General features: G+C 44.0%; 1 protein-coding gene and 1 long non-coding RNA gene across 4 annotated transcripts in view; both read right to left on the bottom strand.

The window, feature by feature from the left end:
• Positions 1-1,285: 1,285 nt before the first annotated feature.
• Positions 1,286-19,830, bottom strand: part of LOC310834283 — a 285,003-nt gene continuing 266,458 nt past the window's right edge. For 2 of the 3 annotated variants that reach the window (XR_014559132.1, XR_014559134.1), the window contains exon 3: positions 1,286-2,239. This is a non-coding gene — a long non-coding RNA (uncharacterized lncRNA). The remainder of the gene's footprint in view (positions 2,240-19,830) is intronic. The other variant, XR_014559133.1, reaches the window with a different exon arrangement.
• Positions 6,480-18,457, bottom strand: LOC310834443 (vomeronasal type-2 receptor 26-like; the record flags this gene model as incomplete). The annotated part of the gene is made up of 8 exons (XM_083717930.1): positions 6,480-8,167; positions 8,638-8,764; positions 9,564-9,791; positions 11,000-11,592; positions 11,721-11,841; positions 12,699-12,990; positions 14,566-14,714; positions 18,065-18,457. 8 exons carry the CDS (start codon positions 18,455-18,457, stop codon positions 7,266-7,268), a joined length of 2,805 nt encoding a protein of 934 aa, XP_083574056.1. The 3' UTR covers positions 6,480-7,265.

The following is a 19,830-nucleotide window of genomic DNA, read 5'->3' as shown; positions in this document are numbered from 1 at the left end:
CTTGCACTCTCATTGTATTTTATTGCTTTTCCAGTGCAGTCTACATTATCCCAATATTACAGCTTGGGGGTCGGGTTGTGGCTAAGAAAGAGAGCCTAATGGCAGCATCACAAGATCAGTCTGCAAGACAGAGATCCAGCTCGCCTATGCAAAACATTTCAGGTTCCAACAGCAAAAAGTAAATGCTCTCATTCAGCTCAAATCCAAAAGGCATTTGGGACCTTCTGCAGAAGAGAGGATAATAATAATAATAATAATAATAATAATAATAATAATAATATGTTGTGCTGCATTGCTTTGCACTGAAATGGCTTGTGCTTTTAAATCTGCCTTGGGTACTTACAGTAAAGGGCAGATAATAAATAAAATGAATGTTTAAAAATGCTACCCCACCAATATTTTTCATCCGCTGGCAGTTCAACTCTATGGTCTACGCAAAAGTTAAATACAATGGAATTTACTTGACTTACAAAAGAGCATTCCTAAGACTGCCCGGAATGTACCCTCTGTGTGAGTCTACCTTTATAGAGTTTGTGGATTCCCACTTAGCAGCAGGCTCAATACCTTTCAGGTAGATGGAATGATGGCTTTAAATACTCTGTGCTCAGCTAACATCATGATGTCATTAAACACATCTCTCGCTGTGACTAGACATGTGCAAAACTGCTGCCATAGGAACGCTGTGAAGCTAGCAAGGCCTGAGTTTTTATTTACAAAGGTATTTTTCAAAGTACAGTAATCATTTAGTTGCAACAAAAGTAATGACTAATATAGGAAATTATTGTATGTTAGGTTATCTCTCCAGCTGCTGCAGAGAGGGAGGGCGATTCAGGAGTGTTGCTGTTACTTAAAAAATAAAATGAAATTCTTTGCAACCTGCTTTGGTCTTTCTAGCATAGCTAAAAAATAAAACAGAATTTTGTTGGCACCTTGGTTCCCCCCCCCCCTTGTTTAACGAGCTCAGATTACAGCTGCTCTCACCCTCCTCTCTGTCCTTCCGCTGCTAACGGTTCTCTCCCTATGCCTGCTTCTTCTCCTCCTGTCAGCATCTGAGCTTTGCTGACAAGAAGTGACTGCCACGGCATTCCCTCACAGGATGGCATGGGCAGGGTAAGGGTTTATATACTGGGTAGTAGATTGCAGCCTGTCTATTGCTGTCATTTTATGGATCGGACTTCCGGAATGGATTAAGTTCGAAAACCAAGGTACAACTGTATATTGAAATAAGTGTGTTGAATCAAAAGTCTTAACAAAACATCCTTAAACAATGAAAAGGCAACAATCATTTCATTTCCTACACCCTTTATTTTACACCACTGTAAATTGTAAAAAATAAATAATTGGTGTTTGCTATTTAGATCAATCCGTATAGCTCATTGAGTAGAGCACGAGACCCTTAATCTCAGGGCCGTCCTTTGAGCCCCACGTAGAGCAAAAGATTCCTGCAGGGGCTGGACTTGAAGACCCTCGTGGTCCCATCTAATTCTTCCGTGATTCTGTAATCTAAGGGCATTGCTTTCAAGTGAAATCATTCTCTGTGCACTCAAACACAGTTCAAACACATTCAAAGGTTTTAATAAAAAGTAATTTTTATTAAAAAGTTTTCCAGATGAAATACATTGTTTCCGAGAGATTTGCATGGGGAAATCTTTTCGATTCCTCAAGAATAAGGGGCAGTGGGGTGAGGGAGGCCAGGGCCACATCCACACCATTTCATGTGCTATGAAGCCGCTTTAAACACTCATGGCTTCTTCCCCCAGAGAATCTTGGAGCTATAGTTTGAAAAGGGTGCAGAAAGTTGTTAGGAGACCCCTGTTCCCCTCCAAGAGCTACAATTCCCAGAGCTTCCTCTCAAAAAGGGAACTCTACCCCTACCCCTACCCCTGACGCTAACCCTAACTCTAACCCTTAACCTTTAACTAGAGCTACAATTCCCAGAGTTCCCTGGCAAAAAGGGAACTCTACCCCTACCCCTACCCCTGACGCTAACCCTAACTCTAACCATAACGCTAACCCTTAACCTTTAACTAGACCTACAATTCCCAGAGTTCCTTGGCAAGAAGGGAACCCTAACCCTACCCCCTAACCAGAGCTACAATTCCCAGAGTTCCCTGAAAAGAAGGAAACCCTACCCCTACCCCTGACACTAACTCTAATGCTAACCCTTAACTCTTAACTAGAGCTACAATTCCCAGAGTTCCCTGACAAGAAGGGAACCCTAACCCTAACACTACCCCAACTCAACCCTACCCCTACCCTACTCCTAACCCTAAGCCTAAGACTAAGCCTAACCCTACTGCAGAGAGGGAGGACGATTCAGGAGTGTTGCTGTTACTTAAAAAATAAAACAAAATTCTTTGCCACTGCCTCTCAGCCTAACCTACCTCACAGGGTTGTTGTGGGGTTTAAATGAGGATGGCAAGAACCATCTATGCCACCTTGAGCTCCTCAAGAGAACAGGTAGGATATAAAGGCAATAAGAAAGTAAATAAGATTAAGCCTTGAGATGTGTAAGATGGCAACTTGGGATTAGATAGTTCCTGAGAATCTTACCCAGTGCTGTTGTTCTTTTAGAATCATAGAATTCTGTGCTGTTCTTTTAAATGAGCTAATAACAACAACAATAATTTATTATTATACCCCACCCATCTGGCTGGGTTTCCCCGGCCACTCTGGGCGGCTTCCAACACACTATTAAAATACAGTAATACATCAAACATTAAAAACTTCCCTAAACAACTATTGTTGCACTCAGTGCAGAAATTAGGGAAAGGCTGTAATATGGCTAGGTCCAGTGCTTTCCCCGCAAGACCAATACAGCGGAACCTCGGTTCTTGAACCTCTCCGTTGACCAGCGTTTCGGAACCTGAACGCCCAAAACCCGGAAGTAAATGCTTCCATTTTCAAACGCACCTCGGAAGTCGAATGGCTTCTGCTGCATGTTTTTCAATTTTCTCAAATGAATTTGCTGACGTGCCTTGGTTTCCGAACGTTTCAGAACTCTGAATGGATCACATTTGAAAACTGAGGTTTAGCTGTAAGTGCTGGAACTTGCCATGAAGTGGTTAGAGTAGGTCGCACGGTGACTCGGGGCAGCCCTGAACAGATGCTGGTTTGAAAACAGCCGGGTTCTCCACTGGTAGAGGTGCTCTCAAGTATGGCAAGCTGTCTCCCTCACTGCTTTGGGAGTTGCTCCTGGGTTTGGTGCAGGTCTGTTTAATGTGCCCTGACTCCCTTTTGCTCTAGGCCAGCTTGGAAGAGAGCCCTTTTGCAAAAGCGCATGCATGCAGTGGGAGAGGCCTGGCTAGAGGACTTAAAGCTGGCTGTCGCTACACGGGAGTTGAATCGAAGAAAAGGAAATAAGAATTGGCTCCACTCCACTGGAGAGACCTGTCAGGTGTAAGCATGGACCAATGGTACCAAATAGTATGGAAAACAGCCTTACTATAAAAATTAACCAATAAACTGAAACTGATAGAAGAAGACACCTTCACCCCGGTATGGCTCCCCTTTATCACAGCCTAACAAGACAACGACAAAAATTCACCAACGGCATACAAATCAATATGGCTAACCTGATCCAAAACACCCACCCACCCCACTCACACATGAAAACAAAGACCACCACAGCCAACCACAAATGAACAGCCACACCCTAGGCTAACCCCAACCTCTCTCACCACCAAAGGAACACAAGTGAACAGCAGAGAACCTGCACAAGCAACGCTGACACCAAACCCCACATATATTAAGTAAAATAGAAACATCACCACCCACCCCCACCCCCACTCACCTTCCCCCCCTCTACCTCTTTTCCCCTTTTCTTCCTAATGTCTCAACAAATGAAACTGATTTGTAAAAATGTTACATGGAAAAAATACGAAAGAGGGACATTACATATATTCTGTAAATCAAGAAAATCTTTAATAAAATTACCGTATTTTTCGCCCTATCGGACGCACTGACCCATAGGACGCACCTCGTTTTTTGGGGGGGAAATGAATAAAAAAAACTATCCCCCCCCCCCAGCTGCAGGGCTGGGCCGGGGGAAGCCCGAGCTTCCCCTGACCCCAGCCCCGAGAACAGGCTGCCGCCCAGAAGCCTTGCGCGCCCGCGGGAACTCCCCCCAGATGCACAAGGCTTGTGGACACCCGCGCGAAGCACGGGGCGTCCTCCGGGGGGTGACCCGTACTCCGGGCTGCAGGCTACTGCCCGCAAGCCTTGTGTGCTCAGGGGAACTCCCGCCGGGCTTGCAAGGCTTGAGGATAGCTTCCTGAAGCCTGGAGAGCGAGAGGGGTCGGTGCACACCAGGCTTCAGCGAAAAGCCTGCATTCGCCCCATAGGACGCACACACATTTCCCCTTCATTTTTGGAGGGGAAAATGTGTGTCCTATAGGGCAAAAAATACGGTACATTAAAAAATAAATTAAAAAATGGCTCCACTCCAAAGCTTGACCAAGTGCGGCTGGGAGCCAGATGGAGTCGTAGGTCTAAAAGAAGTGTAGACTCGCATGCGCTGGTCAGCTTCTGTTCTGACTTGAAATGTTTGTTTGGGGCTTCTCAGAAGTACATAAAGGCAAGAAGCGGGCGAGGGGAGTGCTGGCCTGCTAAGGGGACAGGATGTGTCTTTGGAGGGAATGAGCCTGATGTGAGCGTGATGAAGGAAATCTCACCCCCCCCCCACTCCTCAGTGTCTCTCCTGGACCTGCACCACGTGCCACCGTTTGCGCCTTTGCAGGAGAAGGAAAGCAGAAGTCTTGCTTCTTGAACCACCGCTTCAAATTGCTTCCGCAATAAAGTTGTTGATGCATCTATCTGTCCACCGCAGGCCAAGATGACTGTGAGAGCTTCATGCGAAGGCTCCCTCACCCTCTTGGGGGTCCTCATCGGCTTGTTCTTTGGTGAGTTACCAGAGGTTCACCTCAGATGGCTACATAATGGCTCCAGTTTCAGAGGCACCATGCCACCGAATAATAATGGAGCAAAGTTCTCAGGCGCCCTTTGGCCTGATCCACTTGTAGGGCTCTTTGCTCTTAATACAAGCAAGCAATGCAAGAGCGGAAGTCAGGTCGATCGGATGGCAACCTAACAGCCAGTAAGGGAGATCTCAGAACTGTATAGGAATTTGTTACAAGTGTATGTATGCTTGAACCCACATGGGTGTCCTGCATGTATATGAACTCACCATAACACGTCTGAGGGGAATGGAACCTTTTGTGTGGAGTCAGGGTGTGTGTTCATTTAAAATGTGTGCATGCTTTTAATCCATACACCCAATAAAGAGCTTTTCTACAAAAAGAGTTGTTTACTACACAGAAATGAAAGAGGTGGAGTGTACGAGTGCTGCTTCAGACAGCGAGGTAGCAGGCGTTACCATTAACATCCACACAGCTTAATTCCAAACAGTTTGTTGTTGTTTAGTTGTTTAGTCGTGTGTGACTCTTCGTGACCCCGTGCACCAGAGCATGCCAGGCACTCCTGTCTTCTACTGCCTCCCTCATACTGGTAGCTTCGAGAACACTGTCCCACCATCTCACCCTCTGTCGTCCCCTTCTCCTTGTGCCCTCCATCGATCCCAACATCAGGGTCTTCCAGCTTGAGATTCATCCAGCCCAGCCTTTCACATGATGAATTCTGCATGTAAGTTAAATAAGCAGGGAGACAATATACAGCCTTGCTGTACTCCTTTCCCAATTTTGAACCAATCAGTTGTTCCATATCCAGTTCTAACTGTAGCGTCTTCTCCCACATAGAGATTTCTCAGGAGACAGATGAGGTGATCAGGCACTCCCATTTCTTTAAGAACTTGCCATAGTTTGCTGCGGTCGACACAGTCAAATGCTTTTGCGTAGTCAAAGAAACAGAAGTAGATGTTTTTCTGGGACTCTCTAGCTTTCTCCATAATCCAGCGCATGTTTGCAATTTGGTCTCTGGTTCCTCTGCCCCTTCGAAATCCAGCTCCTTAAAACTGATTACACTCAGGTACGAAACAATAACCAAATCCAACAATTAAATAGATTTTTGCCTATGCATTCTTATGACAATTTTAAAAATAAGAAACCATGATTGTTATCTTTTTGTCACAAATGATTGAAATTTGCTGGTAGAACAGCTGCTTCTAAGTAGATAAAGTCTTGCAAAAATAGATTGAATTTGCCATAGTCCATCATCCCCAATGCACTTTGCAACACAAAACATTTTATTTGCAGCTGTATAGCCGAGTCCAGAGACTCGTGTCTCTATGGCCCCATTTTCAAATGGTACAGTAGATAGTGTATTAATAGCATCCTCTAGTCTCGGTTCTTAGTTTCACATCTGACCCCTGAATTCCCTACTAACTAGAGCAGTGGTTATATAATAAGTGGTTCTCAACCTTTCCCCCTGCCATGCTCCATCTAAGCATCTCTAAAATCTTGAGGCCCCCCTCCGTGTGACATATAATTTTTATTATTCAAAAAGTGAATTCCTGTTTGCTTGGAGGAAGCCTAAAATACCATTAACTGTTCATAATTCATTCTCAAACTGCCCCCCTTAAAAATCAAATTGCCCCCCTGGGCCCCATGTTGGGAACCATGGAACTAGAAGAATTAAGAGATGCAATTATGGTAAATTGGGTAATTCTGGTGTAGTTCATGGGTCACTCATAAACTGTAGTTCTTCTGGGACTCTACAAAAGAAAACAAGTTGCTTTTTGTTCAGGTCTCAGCAAGATTTTCCTGAGCAGGATGGCAAGGTATTTATTATGAGTCAAATATATGTGTTCCTGTGCATATTTGCAAAATTTCTGAATAAATTTTAATATATTAAGGCAGGGTCAAAAAGTTTGTATCCAGTGGATGAGTTTGCATCCCTTATCACTCTTCTCAATCCACTCAAGCAGATCTAACAGAGCTATTGAAGAACTATTATCAGCAGGCAGGGGTGTGTGTTATATTGTGATATGTAATATTGGGTGTGTAGATAATTGGTGGTGGGTTGAGAAATTATATGTCAGTTAATAACCTCACAAAATACTCCCTTTGGTTTCACAATCATTACATTGCTGTCAGGACCATGGAGAATAGTGGAAACAAATGAGGTGCCACGCGTATGGATAAATCATGGTCGATTGAGATATGATGAACCAGGACCAAACTTAAATATGGAACTCAGTTTATATTAACTTCATGTGTTCAATTAATTCATATCCAACTGACAGTGATCTGGAAAGAAGTATTTCCAATGACAAAGAATTGCCTGGACCAGTGAGTCACTCTTGTCAGTTCTTAATTCTTTATTCTAATTAACTGCTCCCTGCTGTTCAGCTTAGGCCTCAGTAAAATAACATAGCATTTGGGGGTAAAGATGCAACCCAGTAACCCACAACTGGAGGCCAAGATGGAGAAGATCTCCACAGCCACCATGTATTTGCCCTTGGTGCTCAAGTAGGTTGGAACAAAGGACAACCACACACTGCAAAACACCAACATGCTGAAAGTGATGAATTTGGCTTCATTGAAACTGTCCGGCAACTTTCTAGCTAGGAAAGCCACCGTGAAGCTGACTATGGCCAGCCAACCCATGAATCCCAGGACACAATAAAACATGATAGTGGAGCCTTCATTACATTCTAGTATTATTTCTTCAATCATTGAGTGCATGTCAACGTCTGGGAAAGGAGGAGAAATTGCCAGCCATATGCTACAGATTGTGGCTTGAATAAGGGAGCAGGAAAGAACAATGGAGCTGGCCAATTGTTTTCCCAGCCACTTCCTCATGCTGGAGCCAGGCTTGGTAGCCATGAAAGCCAGAACCACAATGGCGGTTTTGGACAATATGCACGAAATGGCAACTGAGAAGATCATGCCAAAAGCAGTTTGCCGTAGGATGCATGTCAGCTTGTTAGGTTGGCCAATGAAGAGCAAAGCACAAAGGAAGGAGAGGAGGAGGGAGAGGAGGAGAGTGTAGGTCAGGTTCCTGTTGTTGGCTTTGACTATGGGAGTCGCCTTGTGTTTCATGAATATTCCAAGCACTGCAGCTGTGATGGAAGAAGAGCAGACAGCAAAAGTGGCCAGACAGATTCCCAATGGTTCTCCATAAGACAAGAAAGTTTTATCTTTTGGAAGGCATCCATCCTTGTCACTGTTTGGATACTGATCTTCAGAGCATTCAAAACAGTCGTCCATGTCTGAAAAAGAAAAAAGAAAAATGCTATACTGTACTTGTGAAGCGTTTTGTGCCCAGAAGAAATCAAGGCAAATGGCCAGAAAGCCTTGAATGATGGCTGCTGGATCAGTACTGGTAAAATATATATAGCTATTTGGCCCAATTATTTCTATATACAAGAGGGCTGTATTTACTTAGGATTCTAGAGCAATGCCGGTCTTCACTACAACTGAAAGAAGAGAAGTTCATCACCTGGATATCACCAATCATAAGTTCTCCCTGTTTCCATCATCTCCTGCTATGCTGAAATCCTTACCTCTGCCTTCCATGAGCATTTGAGACTATGCTCCAAAACAGGTACATCTTATTGGTATCTTTGGATACCATTCTCTTACCATCCTTCTCTACTTATTTTAATTTTCATGTACTGGATCATTCTTGACAATTCTTATAACTAGTATACCCCAAAAATAAATTAAAAAAATCTCCAACCCTTCTGATCTGAAATCTTCCCTTCTGGGCACGGGATGCAGTCATAGCAGCAAGGTAGCTTCCCTTCCTTCTTGGTCTGACTGTAGCCCAATTGGCAATTCTCATTGCACAGAGAAAGGGGTTGTGCCTATCCAAAAAGGAAAGAAGATGGTAATTTCTGACTTAAACATGTCATACCTGTTCCTCAGATGGGGCCAAATTTACTTCCCTGTTTCCCACACTGGCAGGAAGTCTGAAGTGCCAATCAGATCAGGATGACCATTCACATCCCAAGGAGCTGCTGCCCTTGGTTCTTCTGTTGTTTGCTTCACAGCAATTGCCCTCCCACTGTCTGATACTGAATGTCCCATGCTGAACACTGAGCAGGCCACAAACACCCTGAACCCACTTTTATGGGGCCTTTGAGAACTTTGGCTCACACCTCACCCTTAGGTTCTGGGGTGTTTCTGCTCTTCATCCAAGTTGCCAGTGTTTCCTGGTTCGGGGTGTCTTCCTTTCTTCTCACAATTACTTTGGGTGATGCCATTTGCTTCATCACTTCCTAACTATGTTATTTTTTAAGCTGTGGGCTCCTTTGAACATTATCTGAGAATCTCAGAGGCCCAAACAAGGTATTGTTATGTTATGCTACAGCAATGTTTGGGGAAACAATGAAGAACAATGATGAGGTTCTTCTGTATTTTGTTTTCTTTTTAAAATTCAGTTATTAATAATCCCACCTATCCAACTTCTTTCTATATCACATTTTGCCATTTTAAGCTTCCCACTGCCTGTTTCAGTTGAATGTTGGTTCCCTGTCTTCTTCAGGAGGTGAGTTAAATCACAACTAGTTGCATCTTGGAATAGATGTTTTAGAGTTTGAATAGTGAACCCCCTTTTTTTTAGCATTGAGGAAATGTCTTGGGACACTCTGAAATGGACCTTACCTGGTTGAACCTGATGGGCCACGTGATGGTATCATCATGAATGGAGAGTCTCTTGCTTGGGGGAGCCTGAGGGTTCATCATTCCGACCTTAACTCTGAAAAAGGAGTCATTTGGGAATGTGATCCAGTTGATGATATCCAATTCAGTTACCAAATCCCCCTTCTGGCTAAATGAAACCTCTTCCCCGGCACTATTGTTAAATGAGATGCCTCTCAGAAAGTGGTGGAGCTAAATTAGTGAAGAGAAGAGGGAAGAAATCCACGAGGGTATTAGAAAGAGACAGATGTATAACAGGATGATATTATTTCCCTTCAGTTGTTGGCATCTGTTTGTCTCGAGAACAATGGAGTGTGGCTCCAGGGGTGAGGTCAACCCGCTGTGTTAGCAGCACTGAAGTGACCTCAACGGGGTGCAAGCCTGGACAGTCCTGGGCTGCCCAGAGGACAAGGCTCCCTTCTCAGTCTTGCTGATGTGGTCGAAAGGAAAGCAGAGCAGGACGTTTGGCACCAGCTTGGTTTCAGGGGTTGCCAGAAGGAAGCATAGAAAATAACATCCATCTGCCTTAGAAACTCCACTCTGGATCTGTGTAGGGCTTCCTTTTTAGCCTTTTATTCTCTGGAAGATATCCCAGAAGGCAGCAGAGGTGGAGAAGATTCAATTCACCTCTGCACAAGGTCGAGATCACAGATTCTGATCACAGTAATTCTAACAGCTCATCCACACCATACATTTAAATAACTCTTGTTACAGTCATGGTTTTCTCCAGAGAATTATGGAAAGGGAAGTTGCTTAAAGGAGTTGAGAGTTGTGAGGAGACCATTAAGAAACTACCGTTCGCAAGATTCCTTGGTGGAAGCCATGGCTCTTAAAGTGAAACAAGAGTGTTTTAATGTTGCAGATTTGCCCCATGTGTTTTAAAATGAAAGATATAGCAGTCCTATCACATTTCTATGCTGAAAGATGAGGGTAAGAAGAAAAAGGAAAAAAATACGGTGCTGGAGGAGACTCTTGAGAGACCCATGGACTGCAAGAAGACCCAACCTATCAATTCTGAAGGAAATCAGCCCTGAGCGCTCACTGGAAGGACAGATCCTGAAGCTGAAGCTTCAATACTTTGGCCACCTCATGAGAAGAGAAGACTCCCTGGAAAAGACCCTGATGTTGGGAAAGATGGAGGGCACAAAGAGAAGGGGGCGAAAGAGGACGAGATGGTGGGACAGTGTTCTCGAAGCTACCAACATGAGTTTGATCAAACTGCGGGAGGCAGTGGAAGACAGGAGTGCCTGGCATGCTCTGGTCCAGGGGGTCACGAAGTGTCGGACACGACTAAACGACTAAACAACAACAAAAAAAAGAGCTTTCTAAACAGTCAAGAAACTATTTTTTCACCCTGAAAGATGGCGAACTATTCTATATTAGCAATAGAGGGACATTACCTGCCATGGCTGTGGATCCAGCCTATTCCCTCTTAGTTCATCCATCATTACACTGTGTTTGAATCTGGAGAAATGCATGTTTTGTAAAGCATGTGCCACTGCCAAGACTGCATTGTAGATGCTGTAGCTGTGGGCAGTCATGCTCCTTTCAAAGACAGACCCAGGAAGAGTCTCAAGCTTCTCTGTCCCAGTGCAGAGATCATTGTCTTTCTTTTCAAAAGAACAAAGAAATGCCTCCTCCCAGAAAGTTCTGATGAAGCCATCCTCCCTTTCTGTGACAGGGTTTCTCTTCTGAAGAAATTTCTGGAATCCTAGATGATTAGCTGAATGAACTGCAAATGAAATGGCACCATGGAGAAAGCGTATGTCCCAATTTCTTTGAAAGGAAAACGATGTAAAATCCATCTGGGCTGTCATAATCCAGACTTTTGCCTTGATGTCCACAGGCATATTCATTGTTTCTGCCAAGTTGGGTATTATTCCCAATACCATCATGGTCTGAATTTCACCAATCACAACCACGACATTGGCGGTGCTGCCCATAATAACACTGATTATTTTAGAACCGTCCTCCACCATTTCCATAGACTCACCTGAAAAGGTTAGTTTGGGAAATGTTTCTGTATAATCACAGCAAATACCTCTTCCGGCAAACATGGGAAGGACGTTTTGTACAAATCTCTCTCCGTTGTCATCACTCAGAGTCACCACCCCAATCCACATCCAGCTGAAATGCGTAGCTGGAGAATCCTATTATACTGATGAGCCACATCAGGGAACATTCGGTGAAAGAACTCTTCTTGGATGTGGTTACTCAGCATCGGAGAAGAGCCATAGATGAACTGAAAATGATTGTAAAAATTATGCTTGCAAATTCCATCCACTTTGGTGTTTGTATATACCCTCTTATGGTGAATGAACACAGATGAGACTGCACAGAGAAAATTTAATTTTTTTAAAAAAACAAAACACACACACATAAAAGTTGAATATTGGGGCCCTATATGGAGTGGCTAGATTTCTTGAAATACTTCAATTTATACATTTTTTCCCCGCTCAGACACCTATAGAGTCTAAGGTCTTTGCTGCCCTTATATTTTCAATAAAGGGAAAGGCACTGCAAGGGTCACTTCTCCCTTAAATTTCCTATGTGAATGTCACCATCAGAACATATAAGCAAACAGTATCAGACATGTGAACACAGAATAAAGAGCAAATATAGCTAGTTTCTGTTGAAGAATCCATAGGACAGCTCTTTGAACCATAAACTGGGAAAAAATAAAATTAAAATGCATTTGTAAAGGCCATTGAGACCAATTCAAGCAATGATGATTTTTGATGACTGGACTGCATCTGAAGCTCAATCATGGATTCTGTGCTGGAATGCTTAAATATTGGAGAGGGGGGGGAATTAGCCTTCCTTGTACTGAGAAATCAAACATGTCATGCAGAATTCAAGACAGAATGGTTGTTCCTTGTATTCTGGTGTATTATGTGCAGGGATGAGTTTTGTTCATTGTGAGTCATTCACACTTTGCAATATCAACCTGGGGCCTTAAGGGATAGAATCTAATAGAAGTGTGAATAGCATCTTAAATGGCCACACTCAATGCACACATCTCTGTGAATCCCTCAACCTACAGCATGAAAGGATGCAGTGCAGGAGAAACGTGAATGGCTTCTGCAATGGCTCTCTTACCTGTGGCATCTTGTAGATACTCAGGACTGTTGCCATGTGGAGACAGATGTCAGAATTCGGTCCCCTGATGATGGCTGCTGGACTGTTCTCAACACCACACTTATAGTTGGGGATGAGTCTGCCCCATCCAGACAGCAGCTCCATGGAGCCATGATAGGTCCAGCTTGCAACGAAATGGCTGTTCAAGATGTGGAATCCCAGGGTGACATTGGGCAAGATCTGTGGGTTGTCATTTATCTCCTTTACAGCAAAAACCAAAGCCACAATGTGCTGGTAGAGTCGTGTCATGAGCCTGCAATGAGGGGTTCATTTTGCATCTTCGATAGAAAAGGACATTGTCTACATATCTACTTATCTCTCTAATGAGGGAAAAATACATCAGATGAGAACAGACATTTAGCCTTGAATCCCATATTATTTTTTGAATCTGTTAAGAAATATTTCTATCATGTCAATCCAGAGAAGCTTCTTCTGATTCTTATCTTGCTCAAGTATTATGCAATATTTCAAATGCATAGAATAGGCTTCAATTATAAATAGGGACCGCTTACCAGCGGGAAGGTAAACGGCGTTTCCGTGTGCGGCTCTGGCCACGTGACCCGGAAGTGTCTCCGGACAGCGCTGGCCCCTGGCCTCTTGAGTGAGATGGGCGCACAACCCCAGAGTCTGTCAAGACTGGCCCGTACGGGCAGGGCTACCTTTACCTTTACCTATACTTCACACCACCTTTCACTCCAAATTCAGGGTGATCTACACTAGATATAGCACACCCAATAAGATGCTAAGTTGGGGTTTTGAAATTCCATGCGTTATTCACTTGATCCACTGCCCCCAGAGCCCAATGGCCTGCAGGTAGGAGCATCTCTGTTTGAACAATCTAAGCTTGATTACTACTACAACTACAAATGTTGATAAATCAGCACAGGCGATTCAGGTGTTCACATCCTTGAATTTGCATACTATTAACAAGGCATCTTGAATTAGATCTGATCGTTCCTCAGTGAACTCAGGTGCCTGGAAACTTGAAGCAACAAATTTTTTGTTGCTTAAAAAAAATGAGGCTCAGAAGGGAAACAGCCTGGGATTGAGTTGAAGAGGGGTTGTGATCTTTTATTAAGGGGTGTGGTCTCCAATTAATGGAGAGGTCACTCTCCCAGGGAAAGGAAGCAACATCCCAAAAAACTGGATGGAGAGGAAGAAAAGCCCAGCCCTTCTTCCCTTGATAACCGATCCTCATTGGAAGGGTAAGATTTAATTCACATCATTTATCCTGGGCATCTAGGTTACTATTTCCATCACCCTTTGCAAGTCAGTGGAGTGATCTGCCCACCCCACCACAACCTTTGGGATACCAAGGCCATTTCTGACAGGCTGAGATTTCCCCCACTTTAGTCTTTCCTGAGAGTGCATAATCTGTTTTCAGCCTCCACCCCTGTCCCCACAATTCCTACTGTGTCCCCCTCAAGTCTGCTCAGGCAGGAGAACCACTGCAGCAATCATTCTGAAATATGACAGAACTTGTTCCTTAGAGGAGGTGAGCACGCCTACAAATTGCACCCAAATTATATCCGGTTGGACAAATTCTATGATGCACAAGAGAAAATAAATACATCTGCTATTGCTACCATTAAAGTTGGAAATGTGGTAAACTGGACTTGCTTCATGAACATTAATTTAAGACTATGGTAGACACTCTTAGCAGAAATGGGCTCGAGCTCTCAGGTCCCCACTTCCCCGCCCCAGATAAAAGCTCATCAAACGCAGAAGCACAATAATTACTTATAAGGAAAGCCGATTGCACCAACAGCAAAATATGAATACATTTAATATGGATGTATTATATTGTTAAATAAACACAGTTCCTTACATCGGGTCATCAAAGAGTTTAGCAGAGGGATGTTCTTTGAATGTTATCTTGTTTATGAATGTATAGACCTGAGACATGATGCCAGCAATCATGAGGTCTCCTGACTGATAATATTTGTGAAGAATGGGAAGAGGGTCACTGGTGGGGCACTGAACAAAAGGAATATTGCATGTAGTTAGAGGCAGCAGTATTAATAGTAAGATCACAAATGCTACCATCTTGCAGGAAAACAGTTTACTGCAAAGTACACTTCATCTCTTTGTAATGATAGAGTCCCTGCCTTAAATTAGTACTCCAGCAGCTGAATTGAAGAAGGCAGAACTGAAGAATCAGTAACCAGATGAAAGAGCCTTGCATTTCTATAGCCTTAGTTTACATTTTGAATGTGCCCACTTGAACTCTCCTGGGTTGGGGAAATATAGCTGTGATTATGATTAATTTGATAATTACAGGAGATATAATTTATGGCAGCTGTTGTTTATGACTCGCTCATCATTGTTAAAGAAATCACCTTCCCCCCAATAGCAAATGTCTTCTTTGATCCTGTTCAAAGTTATAGAGAATCACAGGAGAGAGGGAAAAATAGAAGATTTGTACTCCCTCTCCCATGGAAATGGAAAAACGTTTGCACTTTCCTCCATGTGTGATGGAGGTGGGCAAGGCTATATGTCAAATTAGAAGAGGCTTGGGGTGGTCTTCAATATTCATCCTACTCAGAGTAGATCCATTGAATTTAATGATCATGACTAACATAGGTTAAATAATTCAGGATTTAGTTGAATGCACCCCTTGGTCTCCACCTTTTACAAGAGCAGCAGTTCAGGCCAGTCTTAGTCCAGCCTCTTCAGAGTAGGGTGCCTTGCATAAATCTAGTCAGTTGCAGTCACTTTCTGGAAATGGCACCTTTTATGTATTTATGCATATTTAGTTCATGTATATTGAGTGGTTAAAATAAAATTCACTTAATGCCTCTTAGTGTCCCTGTTTAAACTTTAGAAAATATCTGAAGGCAGCCCTGTATAGGAAAACTTTTAAATGTTTTATGTTTTATTATGTTTTTATATATGTTGGAAGAGACCCAGAGTCAGCCTAGTCAGATGTCCAGGCTATTATTATTATTCGGGTCAGAAATATGGGGTGTTAGGGGAGAGGCAGTACCTCAGGTGGGGGGACATATCATGCTCCTTCTGGTGTAGTTGTTCTACCTTTCCCTCCACCCTACACTCAGCGCTTGCCTGTGGCTCCTAGAAGCTGTGAGTATGCGACAGCAGCCACACTCTGGGAATGGCTTTGACTGGCCAGCTAAACTAGATGAGGGTAGCTGATGGGTCTCAAACCACTGATGAGTTAGGGACTTATCCTGCATGCAAAGACAGGCTCTTGCGGATTGAGTGGATGAGAACAAAAGTTTTTCTTCTGTGAAAGACCTACACTGGCTCCCAGTACATTTCTGAGCACAATTCAAAGTGTTGGTGCTGACCTTTAAAGCCCTAAACAGCCTCGGTCCTGTATACCTGAAGGAGCATCTCCACCTCCATCGTTCTGCCCAGACACTGAGGTCCAATGCCGAGGGCCTTCTGGCAGTTCCCTCGCTGTGAGAAGCCAAGTTACAGGGAACCAGGCAGAGGGCCTTCTCGGTGATGGCACCCGCCCTGTGGAAACCCTTCCACCAGATGTCAAAGAGAAAAATAACTACCAGACTTTTAGAAGACATCTGAAGGCAGCCCTGTTTAGGGAAACTTTTAATGTTTAATAGGTTATTGTATTTTAGTGTTTTGTTGGAAACCACCCAGAGTGGCTGGAGAAACCCAGCCAGATGAGCGGGGTATAAATAATAAATTATTATTATTATTATTATTATTATTATTATTATTATTATTATAACTATCCCTCTCAGTTTGCTGTCATCTGCAAATTGGATGAGCCTCAATTGCTTCATCCAAGTTGTTTATAAAGATGTTGCAGCCTGCAGCCCCCACTTGACACTTTTTCTCAGAATGACAAGCAACCATTAATGAGTTCTCTTTGGGTTCAGTCAGACAACCAGCTACAAATCCATCTAACGGTTCCCTCATTCAACCCACAGTTTACTACCTTCCTTGCAAAAATATTGTGGGGGACTTTGTCAAAAGCCTTTCTGAAATCAAGATACACTATGTCCACAGCATTCCCCTGATCCACTAAGCATGTAACTCCGTCAAAAAAACTAAGAAATGAGATTCATCTGAAGTGCTTACTTTTTAGAAATCCATGCTGGGTCCTGGTAATCACAGCATCCTTTTTGAATGCTCACAGGCTGACTGTTTCATTGTGTGTTCTAGGAGCCTTCCTGGTTTTGATGTCAAGCTCACCATTCGGTAGTTACCCAGGTCGTCTTGTTCCCTCTTTGGGAAGATAGGAACAACATCTGCCTACCTTCAGTCTGCAGAGACCTCACCTATTCTCCAAGAATTCTCAAAGATCCTAGACAAAGGCTCTGAAATTACACCTGCAAGCTCCTTGGATGCAGCTCATCAGGCACTGGAGATCTGAATTTATTTAAAATAGCTAGCTGTTCCCTTACCTCCTCTTTCCCTATCTTGGACTACATCTCCCTCCTTACATCATTTATTTTGTTATCTCCAGGTTGGACACTGAATCATAGAATCATAGAATCATAGAGTTGGAAGAGACCACAAGGGCCATCGAGTCCAACCCCCTGCCAAGCAGGAAACACCATCAGAGCACTCCTGACATATGGTTGTCAAGCCTCTGCTTAAAGACCTCCAAAGAAGGAGACTCCACCACACTCCTTGGCAGCAAATTCCACTGTCGAACAGCTCTTACTGTCAGGAAGTTCTTCCTAATGTTTAGGTGGAATCTTCTTTCTTGTAGTTTAGATCCATTGTTCTGTGTCCGCTTCTCTGGATCAGCAGAAAACAACCTTTCTCCCTCCTCTATGTGACATCTTTTTATATATTTGAACATGGCTATCATATCACCCCTTAACCTCCTCTTCTCCAGGCTAAACATGCCCAGCTCCCTTAGCCGTTCCTCATAAGGCACTGCTTTCCTTTTGGGTGAAGACAGAGGCAAAGTAGGTGTTGAGTAGTTCTGCCTTCCCTCTGTCACCTACCACTTGCTTGTTCTTCCTCTTGCTTTGAACATAGCCAAATAAACCTTATTTAGAATTACTTTTAACCTCTCTTGTTTATTCTGAGCTTTAACCAGCCTGGATCTTCATCCTAAACTGTTGTATTTTCCCCCTTTGTGATTTCCGCTTTCTTCCATTTCTTACACATGTCCTTCCTGACTCTCAGCTCATCTGTAAGCTCCTTATGCAGCCACATCGGTTTCCTTAGATGCCTCCCACTTTTCTTTCTTGTTGGAATTGTCTGCCTTTGGGCCTTCAACATTTCTCATTTAGAAGCTCCCATCCCTATTGGGCTCCCTTCTATTCATTCCAGACTATGGGACCTCACCCAGTAGCTCCTTAAGCTACCGGGGCCTCTATGCATACTTTCCACTTTGGACCCAGGACATGGGAGCGAGTCAAAATGCCGGAGGTGGAAGTGGCGGCAGTATTGGCAGCCGCAGCAGCACTGCCCCTATCCTCTACTGGGCTCCGGCAGCCACGGCTTCCTCCGGGCTGCCTTTCACCACCAGATTGCAGCTCCACTCCCAGCTCAGGCCTGAGCATGAGGTGGAAGTAGCAGAGAGAAGGAGGAGTAGGGGCAATGACCACCTCTCCTCCACTGGGCTCCAGCACTGTGAAGGCCGTAGCTTCCTTGGTGCTAGCCCAGTGGGAGGGAGGGAAAGAGCTGCCATTGAACAGCCCCCACCACTGCCAGAGGCGCAGAGAGCACCCAGAGCCCCTTTGCCTCCTGTCCCCCCTGTGCCAGCAGCCACTCATGCCCCCACTCCTTTCCATGTGCTGCCGCCACCTTCCTGCTGAGCTCACAGTTCCCAGGGACCATGCGCTCTGCACACCCCAGTGGTGCCAGGAAGCCACAGTTATCCACTGGGGCTGGGAAAGGCGAAGCAAAGGGCTGTCTTTGCTTCCACGTTCTGCCAACCTGGCACATCAATGTTTTTCAGCTCCCTCCGTGTGCTTTGATTGGAGGAAAGTCTGGCTTCTCCCAGCAGCCACCACAACAGCCTTCTTTCATTGCTAAACTTATTTAGACACTGAGAAGAACAGAAAGTTGTGCTCCTCAATAGTGGCTGCCCAAAGGAGGACACACGGATCCCAGGACATTCCTGGATCCAATCAGAGAGAAGGCTGACTTCTTTAAATCTGGGATGCCCTGCTCACAAGAGAACAGTTGAGTGCTATGTTCTATGTATTCAGAGTTCTCCCTATGGCCTACCTCCAGCTTATTCACTTCTATGTCTTCTTTAAAAGAAGTGGAATTAAGTGGAGGGATGTTAGGTGGACCTAGGAGATCAGGGTTAAAATCACCGATCACAGTGTGATTTTGAGCCAGCTGGCTGCCTTCTCCCTACTAGTTTTTATAAGCCAGTAGTGACAAGGTTCAAATACAAATGGAACACATAACCCACAATTCCTCTTTGAGCCAGCTTTCCATTTTTCATTGAACTGGGAAGGTTCATTGGAACCCAGGTTGCTTGCTTAGGAACAACACCGTGAAGACCTCAGGAGAACTTATAACACCCTGCCAAGCTTTAGTCTCCAAGTATAGCCTTTCCCTTAGGTGCTTCCATCAACAGGGACACTTTATTGTCTGCAAATCCAAAAGTGTTCACCATGCAACAATTGTGCTGCTCCAAGAACGCTCATATCGAACCTCACTTTGTGGGGAAACAGTGAAAACTCAAGAAGGATCTTATATATTATCTATCCCCCCCCCAATAAATAGGAAATATTGGAACTTCAGTTTGTCTCTGTCAGTCACTCTGTCGATTTCATGACCTTACTGCCCTTTCCCTTCCCACATGCCACAACCACATGTATTGTATGTTTCAAGTTGTACCACTGCGTTTAAGCCTCCATTGTCACCTTCATGAGTCCCTCACATTGCTTTCCAACTCTAAGATGACAAAAGGAAATTCCCCACTTCCATAGGCATTGATCTATATTTGTTAATATACAGTAACTAGTCAGTTTCAGCTGTTAGCCCATGCAATGTGGGATTTCTGAAGTGTTTAGAAAAACAGATGTCTGCATACACTAGCCATTTCTGTAAGGAAATGTAAGACTCTGTATTGCACCTGAAACTGGAGCCGGTGTTATTTTAACTATTTTCTCCCTTCCCTTAACTATTG

The sequence above is a fragment of the Podarcis gaigeae genome (assembly GCF_964106915.1).
Source record: "Podarcis gaigeae genome assembly, chromosome: 16".
NCBI classification, from domain to species: domain Eukaryota; kingdom Metazoa; phylum Chordata; class Lepidosauria; order Squamata; family Lacertidae; genus Podarcis; species Podarcis gaigeae.
This window is presented reverse-complemented; position numbering and strand designations above follow the sequence as displayed.